Genomic DNA, 9,006 nt, shown 5'->3' with positions numbered 1-9,006 from the left:
CCAAGGCATGCCTCAGCGCCTGGGGGGAGGGCAGCTTCCCAGCTTCCATCCTCAAGGAGCCCAAGGTTGGCACTGGCTGACCACCCCCTCCGTCTGCTCCTAGCAGGCTCTCCGTCCAGGGTGAGCCCCCTTAGGGAAGGCCCAGGCCTTCTGGCTCTCCCTGCAGAGAGCTCCTGGGACAAGAGCAGTGGTCACTGGTGTGGGTGGGCCCAGTCGGGCTGCCCGTGGCCTTGTTGCCCGGGCTCCTCCCCGAGTCTCCGATGGGCTGGCAATGGGTAATGGAAGCGCCCGGGGGTCACGGGCCAGGCAGGGGTGGCCCACCGTCGCACCAGGGCTCGGGGATCCTCACTCGCCCCGCGCTGCCTCATCAGAGTCATGGCGGGCGTATCTTGGGTGGCCCATGGAGTCTTTGGCTGGAGTGGGGGAGAGAGGGCCAGAGTGAGCCACGCAGAGGTCCTGGGGACCAGGCATCGAGCAGAGAGAAAGGGGCTGGGGCTGGGGGCAGGAGGGGCAGAGGGGGAGCAGGAAGCAGGTGGCCGACGGTGCCTGGGAAGGTAAATATTTGCCGAAGGAGGGAGTGTTGGATGAGGGCAGCTGGAGATGAGGAGCCCAGCCCTGTCTGCCCAGCCCTGTCTGCCCAGCCCCCTTCGCCTCTGGCGTCGTCTTCCCCTTCTAAGTCTCCCCTCATCTCTACGTTGCCACCTCGGCCAGCCTTGCCTCTAGGCCCCCTCCTCCCAGCTCTTCCTCCGTGGCCCTCAGCCACTTACCTCTTTCCCCAATCTCCCATCCCCATCACTGGACTCAGACAACTGGGAAAGGCAGCTCAAATCCCAGAGGGACCGGCTGGGCCGGGGAGAGGGGCCGCTAGTGGGCCGGACCCTCTGGATATTCCTCAAGACATCGCTTAGGGCCGGCCCAGTGCGTGAGGGCCTCTTGGAGTCCTCAGAGGTCTGCCAGGTGCCCAGGTAGTGTTGGGGCGCTTCCTCCTGAGGCGGTAGCAAGACAGGGGCCACGGAGCGGCGGCGGGCGATGTGGTGGCGGCCCCGGGCCAACTGCACTCCCTCCAGGACGTTGAGGAAAGGGCCCGAGGAAGGGGAAGGGGACAGCGGGTGGGAGGTGGCATAGAGTGTCCGGAACTCTCTGTCAAAGGCCTCCCAAATCTCCCCGGTCAGCAGGGTTACCAGGTTCCGGTGCAACCGAGAATCGCTCCAAGTAAAACTGGAGAGAAGAGGGATCGTCGAGGCAGCTGAGAATGTCCATCCCCAAGCCTGCAAGCCCCACACCCACACCCAAACACACAAACGCTCCTCCCTGCTCGGGAGGGAGCGGGGAGGACATCAGCTTAGAACCTCACGAGTAGCCCCTGTGATCTGAGGGGGGACCAGGAGGTCATGGCTCTGTCATGTTACTGAATTCCACATTATCAATGGGATGAGGGGGCTAGCGAGGGGCTGAGAGGGAAGGTGGCACTGGTGTAGGGGAAAAGGCAGGAGGGGACAGTGTTCAGACGTGTGGCAGCCCAGGCAGACAGATGCCCAGCGCTTAGAGATTGAGACAGAAAGCTGACAAAGAGTGTGGGGGCAGGAGAGATAGTGCCAAGGCAAAGCCTTTGTACTGGGGCTCTGTGCTCAGAAGGTGTGAGAACCCTACCTCCTGGCACCTGGGCTGCTTTGAGGCCTGGCACTGGCCAGGACTGTGATCCAAAGGAGACCCCCCATTGCACGGGCACCCACAAGCATGATCAGGACTGCCACAGGCTTCTCCCATCTCACCACGGAGCCACCCACACAGGGATGACCTGCAGCGTGCTGCACCAGTGGGTGCACCTGGTGGGATCTGGTCTGGGGCTGCCGGGAGCCCAGGACAAGGTGAGGGGAGGAGGGAGCCCACTCCGGGCGGGCTCTGGGCACTGGATCAAAGTGTGTGCAGGCAGAAGCTGGGCGCCTGGCTCAGGTGGGCTGGGGGAGGGAGCTGGGGGGCAGAGGCGGGGCTGACACCTGTAGGAGCCCGTGATGACGCAGTCTCCATCCACCATCACAAACTTTTCTCTCACGTCCCCCGTTACATGCTTCTTCCTCCGGCTCTGGAAGCCACAGCCTCTCAGGACACGGACCTCGAGGTTCTGAGGAGGGGAGCAGGGACCCTCTGGGGTCAGCTGCAGCCTCCCCTGCTGCCCCCCGGCCCCGGGCGCCAGGGGTCAGGAGGAGGAGGAAGGGGCGTGGGGCTCAGAGCTGGGGAGGGGGCTGTTACCTCCGTGGCTCGGGGATTCACCCCCAGCTGCTGGGCCAGGGCCAGGAAGGCAGGGAGGTGGCGGTGGCCCAGGAGGATGTAAACGGGAACCCCTCGGCGGGTGGCGGCCTCGCGAAGGTCCATCAAGAGGTCGGGGTCCGTGAACACGTCCATGACCACTGCTATCAGCTGGGGGGGGGGGAGAGGGAAGTAGCAGATAGCTGAGCCCCTGTGGGGCAGGCAGCAGGGGCAGGGGCCGTGCAGGAACCCACCTTCTGGGCTTCCTGAATGGTCTTCCTCACCAGCTCCTTGATGGAGGGGTCCCCGTCCCCAGGGGGCTGGGTATAAAGTCGGGCTCGGGTGATCCCCTTCCACGGCTGAGACTCGGGCCAGCCCAGGCCCAGGTCCGGAGGCGGCTCATCAGAGCGGCCTGGGAAGTAGGTCAGGCTGGCCTGCTCGGGGACGTCGGTCCCGCGCTGCTGGTTCGGGGCCCCCTCGTCCCCAGGCCCCCAGTCCTCTGCCTGCGCCTCCAGGCTCTGGACCTCCTCAGCTGCCAGGAAAGGCGGGAGCTTCTCCCGGAGCAGGCAGGAAGCGAAGGCCCCAGCTCCGTCGCTCAGGAGGGTCTCCAGGGCCAACCTGTGGCCTTCCGAGTACAGGAGGGTTGGGTTTGCCTTGCCGGGGCAGGTCTCATCCGGAGCCCCCTCCCCAGCTTCGTCTAGAGCTGCCAGCTGGGAAGCTGCCATGGCCTTGGCCCTCCCAGAACGGGACCCTGCCCTATCTCCCGCTGACCGCCCGACGGGGCCGTCTCATCTCCTTACATCTGCATCTGTGCCTAGTGCCAGGGGGCTCCCCCCGAGCCTCGGGCGTTGTCCCACCACGTCTGAACCAGCAACAAGCGTTTCTGGGAGGCCCGGCAGGCGACTCCTTGTGCTCGGCCCTCCTCGGCTGTCAGGGGACCCCTGCTCCAGCTTGGCCGGTTGCCAGCGTGGCCAGCTCCGCAGCGGCCCTTCCCCTCAGAGGACACTCTGCCGCGGCCCCCTCCACACGCACCCCCTCCAAGACAAGCCTCAGCCCCTGCTCTGGAGGGACTCCAGAGGACTCAGGAATTCCAAAACCTTCGCATTGAATGGGAGAAAGGGGCAAAGTCCTGGAGAAGAAAGCAAAAGGAAGGAGTGAGCCCCAGCCAGCCCGGCTAGCTTCTTACCCTTCTTCTAAGACCCAGAAGCAGGGTCCCCCAGGAGGGGCAAGGTCCCAAATCCCTCAGGGGATGGAGAAGGGGCCGAGAAAGCTGAAGGGGCTCGCTCAAGATCCTACACAGCTCCCAGAGACCCCCTTCCCCAAGTAACGCAGCAGCCATCCTGGTAATAAACAGGCTGGAAACCCCAATGCCCCCTTTCCAAGGCCCAACCCAGGAGCCCCTCCTTCAAATAACTTCCCCTCACGCAGGCCTCCTCAGCGTCCACCGCCACAGCCCTAAGCAATGACCCCAGGTCTCCTGTGACGCCCCCCCCCCCAGTGCCCATAACCCCTCCCTCTCCTGACTCTTCCTCCATGCTAAGTAAAACACAAGGTTTCTCCTCTCCCTTAGCATGAGAAGCCGGTCCCAGGGTTCCTCCTGATCATCTGGGTCCCCTTGCCTACCATTTCATTCATTCTAGTGCCGGCCAGCCGGGGGAGGGAACAGGCCAACAGAGACCCAGCCCTGCAGTGTAAACAGAGAAGGGTCTGGCCTTGAGGGAAGCCAGAGGACCCCAAGCACCTACAGAGAAGGCAGCTCACCCGCCGCTCAGTTTCTGCTTCCAAGACAGCCAGATCCCATGTGCCCTTTAGGGCCCGAGCCTCACCCCTTTGAACCCTCTAAAGGACCCGTGGTCCCAGTCCTTTACAAGAATCAAGTCAGTAAGACCAGGAAACGGGCATGTGACAAGGAGGGGCAGAGACACCGGAGGTGGTGAGGGTGGGGCAGGTGCCTCAAAGGAAGGGCAGGACACCTGGGTCCTTGCCAATGACCGCCCTCCCATGCCAGCCTGCAGAGCCAGTGAAACCCAAGACCAGCACACGTCTTCAGCTAACTTGGCCCAGGTGGCCACTCATCATGAAACCCGGGTGGCTGTAGGACCCTCCACCCCCAGCTCCCAGAGTCAGCACAAAAACACGCAAAAGCAAAGTGGAGTCCAGAAATCTTTAATATAACAAGGAGGAAGGGAGTTAGTTTTTGTAGCCTCGGCTGGCACGGCGGCCCCTGGCACGCTCGAACTTTCGGCCCTTGGATCGGACATATGGTCTGTGAAGAGGAGAAATGGAGTGTGAAGTTCAACTCCCACCCCCCAAGTGGCCCCACCCTTCCCCCACCACCCTCCTCCTCTCCATGAGACTCACTTGGTGTGGCTGTGGGGAGTGCCCGGTGCCTTCCCAAAATGCCTGTATACCTCCCGGCCCTTCCGGGGACCAGACAACAAGACAGTGCCCCGGCCCTTGGGCGAGCTCATGGCCAGCTGGTCAAAGGTAAGGATCTTCCCACCAGCCTTGAGGATGCGATTGCGGGCATTGCTGGTAACACGAAGGGCACACACCTGCTCCAGGGAGGGAAAAACTCAGTAAGGAGGGTGGGGGGGGTGGAGAAACATCCCAAATAAGCCCCCCCCCCAAGAGTCCAGGCCAGAATTGCCCAGGGACCTGCTCCACACCCAAGAGGATGCCCTCTTGCCAGCTCTTTGGAACCCTAGAACCCAATCACGGTGCCAACCTTCAGCTTGGGGACATCCTGAATCCTCACATCATCTGTCACAGTCCCAACAACCACAGCTGTCTTGTTCTCCCGGCCGGGCAGCTTCATTTTCCTGATCTGAGGAAATACGGCCAAGAGGAGGCAGGAGATGTAAAATCAAGATCCATCTCCACCACTTTGCTGCCTGGTAGCTCCAGCTTATCCCAGAAGAAGCTGCAGCACCTCAGGATCTGGGGATATTAGGGTCCCTAGAAACCAAAACCGTTTCCCTAATTTGCAATGGGCAAAATCGAGGACTTCCCAAAGAGAAGCTACTTGCCCAGGGTCCCCAACATATACCAACTGGGATTAATTAGGTGGCCCATGGATAGAGCACCAGGCCCATAGTAAGGAAAAGCCGGAGTTCAAATCCAGCCTCAGATACTTCCTAGCTATGTGACCCTGGGCAAGTCACTTAACCGGTTTGCCTCAGTCCCTTCACCTGTAAAATGGGGATAACAAGTCACGCCTCCCTAGGATGGTTGTGAGGATCAAATGAGCTGTGCACACAGTAGGTGTTACGGAAAAGCTAGTTAATGTGATTATCTAAGATCTTTCTCGGGCGTTGGAAAGCTTCTCAGTGATAGGGACCTTTCCCCTTCCAGAGTGCGGGGGGCCACTTCATCCCTGGAGACCCGGGCTTACCATTCGTGACAGGGACAGAGGGGGCCGGTTGGTCCGGCTCATGAACAGCCTTTTCAGGACAACCTTGTTGAAAGTTGAGTTGGTTCTGCGAGCCAGGAACCGGTAGAGCTGGACGGCAGGGAGGCAGAGGGGGCGGCCTGGTCAGGGCCCTCGAAGTTGGGACCACTCTCACCCCGCGCCCTCCGGACCCCGGGCGATCACGCTGCCGAGGCCCCCTCCCTCCACAAACTACAGCTCCCACAATGCCCCGGGGGCAGCAGGGCAGAACTACAACTCCCGGCAGCCCACGCGGCGGCGAGCGGCTCCAGGGCCGCTGGGAGCCGTAGTCTGCCCAGCTCGGGCCGGGCCTCACCTTCACCAGCAGCCGCAGGTAGATGTCCTGGCTCTTAGGCTCCTTGCGCCGGACTTTCCGGTCCTTGTTATGTCGGATGTCGACTCCCTGCCCCGCGAAGAAGCAGAGGGATCTCTAAGCGCTTATCGCTTGGTGTTGGGGGGGAGGGGGTGCCGGTACGGCCGGGAGCGGGGACCACGGGATCCCCGAGCGCTTAAAGGGCGGCAGGGGCAAGACATGGCCTCGCAGGGCTGGAAGCGGGGCCAGGCAGGCGGGTCCCCAAGGGCGGAAGGGTGACAGAGGCCGGAGAGATCTCCAAGCGCCCGGAGCCGCCCGCATCTCCCCCTCATGCCCCCCCAAACCCCCTTCTCGAGTCATGTCGGGCCCGCCGCCCCCCGCCAATGGGGGCCCCAGCGGAAGCTTGGAACGCCCCGGGCCCGAACTAGCTTGGCTCCGGCCCACTGCAGCCCCGCGCCGAGCCGATGCCGGCGGATTCCCTTCGCACTTACCATGCTGGCGCCTCACCGAACACCGGCCCAACCAGGAAAGACCGACGGGCCGCGGGGCACGCTGGGAAGGCCACCCCCGAGGCCGGCGTGCCTGACGTCGCGGCGGGATGGGCGGGCACGTCGAGGCGGCCCCGCCTCTCTGGCGCGCAAGGCCTCCTCTCTATGGTTGCCCCTCCCTCCCCGCTTTCCCTCCAGTGGTACGGGGAGGGGGGGGCGGTGCGTCGCGCAGGGCGAGCGGCGGCGCTCTTGCTCGGCTTCGCCTGCATCTCGGTGGTCCTGGGAGGCCCTGCTGGCTGAGGGGCGGGGGCGGGCAGGGAAGGCGCAGACGCTTCCCGACAATGGGCGGAGCGCAGCCGACCCGCTGGGGTCTGGGTTGCCCGTCCAGTCCTGCCAGCTGTCTAACCGCAGGCCCTCCCGAACATCCTGGGTCCCCAGAGCCCCAGCCCCCACTGCAGGCCCCGGGCTCACCCCGTGCAAGGTCGGAGTCTGACCCCTGTGCCACCCCCAGCCCTGGCCAAAGTGGTCAGACTGGCCTGGCCAGCCTGGGGGAGGTGGAGCAGGGAGAGAGAGAGAGACATACACACGCAGGGAGAGAGACAGGGAAAAACACAGAGACAGACAGAGAGAGGGGGGTGAGGGACAGAGACAGAGAGAAACAGAGACAGACAAAGAGAGGGTTGTGTGAGGGAGAGAGAGAAGGGGTTGTGAGGGAGAGAGAAAGACAGAGAGGTTGTGTGTGAAGGAGAGGCAAACAGAAAGAGGGGGGAGGGAGACACACACACACACAGACGGGGAGACTAATAGAGACAGAAAGTTCAAGACACAGAGACAGGAAGAGAGAAACAGACAGAGGCAGAGAAGCAAGGCAGAGACACTGAGACAAAATCAAGAGATGCAGAGAAACCAGGGCAGAGCCAGAGAAGCGATGCATGAGGAATAAAGAAGCAGCTAAAAAGAGACACCGAGACAGAGTCAGGGATGCCGAAAAAGGATAAGACAACACAGAGAGATCAGGACAGAGATAGCCAGAAACAGGAATAAAGAGACAGAGAGAGACAGAGAGAGAAATCGAGGCAGAGGGTGAGACAGAGAGGAGACCAAGAGACAGAAACAAGCAGAGCTCAGATTCTCCCCATCCCCAGTGCCTCCTCACTCCTCCAAGCCCATGTTGCTGTCAGGGCCCTGGACCCTCCATTCCTGCCCTGCGTCCCCACAAGCTGAGGCTGAGAGCAGCTGGACGGAAGAGAGACAGCCAGCCCCCTGCCGCCAGCATCAGGTCCAGGTTTGAATGAGCTGGCTCAAGTCTGAGGAAGTGAAGGCTGGGGATGGGGAGTGGGCGGGTACTCCTCCTTCTGCACTCTTTGAGACTGGCTATCTGCCTGACTTTCTGTGACTCTGTCTCTCAATGTCTGACACCCCCTGCCCGCTTTTGTCTGTCTCCCAATACATCTGTTTTAACCAGTGTCTCTGAGGTTTTGTTATTGTTCAGTCATGTCTGACTCTCTGGGACCCCATTTTAGGGTGGAGTGGTTTGCCATTTCTTTCTCCAGATCATTTTACAGATGAGGAACCTGAGGCAAATAGGGTGAAGTGACTTATCCAGCTAGTAAATATCTGAGCCCAGTTTGTAACTCAGAAAGATGAGTCTTCCTGACTCCAGGCCCAGCTAGGTGCTCAGTGCTCTATGGCACCACCTAGCTGTGGGGAAAGGGCCCTAGGTTCCAGTGATGCTGCGGTCACCACCTGGTTATGTGACCTTAGTCTGGTCCTTTCCCCTGTCTGAGCTGCAGCTCCCTGTCCTAGAGCCTTAGCTGGGAAGGAGATGACTGTAGGTTATGTGGCCCACCTTAACGTGCTATATGTAGGTAGGTAGCATGCTAGTGGTTGCAGTGAGTCTCTGCATCATCTCTCTGCTCCTCCAGTATTCAACCCCTCCTGTCTCTGAGTCTGTGTGTCACTGTAACACAGAGGGTCTGTTTTCCTGCTTCTGGGTTTCAAGCTCTGTGGGAATGTGCCCCCCCCCCCCCGGGCCCAGGGCCTCTGCTCTTGGCCGGTGCCTCATTGTCTCTGTGGGTGCCCAGGGTGTATCTCTGCTTCCACTAAGTCTTCTCCTGCCTTGTCAATTTCTGTCTAAGTGTCTTTGTCTGTTTCAGGGTCTCCCTCTATTTCAGGGTCCCTGTCTGTTTCAGGGTTTCAGTTTGTTTCAGGGTCTGTGTTTCAGGGTCTCTGCCTGTTTCAGGGTTTCAGTTTGTTTCAGGGTCTCTGTCTGTTTTGGTCTTAGTTTGTTTCAGGGTCTCTGTCTGTTTCAGGGCCCCTGTCTGTTTCAGGGTCTCTGTTTCATAGTCTCAGTTTGTTTCAGGGTCTCTGTCTGTTTCAGGGTCTCTGTTTCAGGGCACCTGTCTGTTTCAGGGTCTCTGTATCATGGTCTCTGTCTGTTTCAGGGTCTCTGTTTCAGGGTCCCTGTCTGTTTCAGGGTCTCTGTCTGTTTCAGGGTCTCTGTTTCATGGTCTCAGTTTGTTTCAGGG

At 60.8% G+C, this 9,006-nt stretch overlaps 3 protein-coding genes across 4 annotated transcripts in view; 1 reads left to right on the top strand and 2 right to left on the bottom strand.

Annotated features, from left to right (window-relative positions):
• Positions 1–75: 75 nt before the first annotated feature.
• FAM83E (family with sequence similarity 83 member E) lies at positions 76–3,158 on the bottom strand. The gene is made up of 5 exons (XM_027860593.1): positions 2,502–3,158; positions 2,251–2,418; positions 1,998–2,122; positions 768–1,218; positions 76–413 (listed from the first exon to the last, which is right to left on the bottom strand). Exons 1-5 carry the CDS (start codon positions 2,970–2,972, stop codon positions 192–194), a joined length of 1,437 nt encoding a protein of 478 aa, XP_027716394.1. The 5' UTR covers positions 2,973–3,158; the 3' UTR covers positions 76–191.
• Positions 3,159–4,397: 1,239 nt separating this feature from the next.
• On the bottom strand, positions 4,398–6,568 carry RPL18 (ribosomal protein L18). The gene is made up of 6 exons (XM_027860554.1): positions 6,482–6,568; positions 5,994–6,080; positions 5,642–5,749; positions 4,976–5,074; positions 4,609–4,802; positions 4,398–4,513 (listed from the first exon to the last, which is right to left on the bottom strand). Exons 1-6 carry the CDS (start codon positions 6,482–6,484, stop codon positions 4,438–4,440), a joined length of 567 nt encoding a protein of 188 aa, XP_027716355.1. The 5' UTR covers positions 6,485–6,568; the 3' UTR covers positions 4,398–4,437.
• A 633-nt stretch (positions 6,569–7,201) lies between these two features.
• The window catches only part of SPHK2 (sphingosine kinase 2), an 8,313-nt gene continuing 6,508 nt past the window's right edge, over positions 7,202–9,006 (top strand). Inside the window, exon 1 of one of the 2 annotated variants that reach the window (XM_027860552.1) lies at positions 7,202–7,757. The gene's annotated coding sequence lies outside the window, so the exon portion shown is untranslated. Of the gene's footprint in view, positions 7,764–9,006 lie in introns of both variants that reach the window. The other variant, XM_027860549.1, reaches the window with a different exon arrangement.

Source organism: Vombatus ursinus, unplaced genomic scaffold (genome assembly GCF_900497805.2).
Source record: "Vombatus ursinus unplaced genomic scaffold, bare-nosed wombat genome assembly UNPS02014198.1, whole genome shotgun sequence".
Taxonomy (NCBI): domain Eukaryota; kingdom Metazoa; phylum Chordata; class Mammalia; order Diprotodontia; family Vombatidae; genus Vombatus; species Vombatus ursinus.
This window is presented reverse-complemented; position numbering and strand designations above follow the sequence as displayed.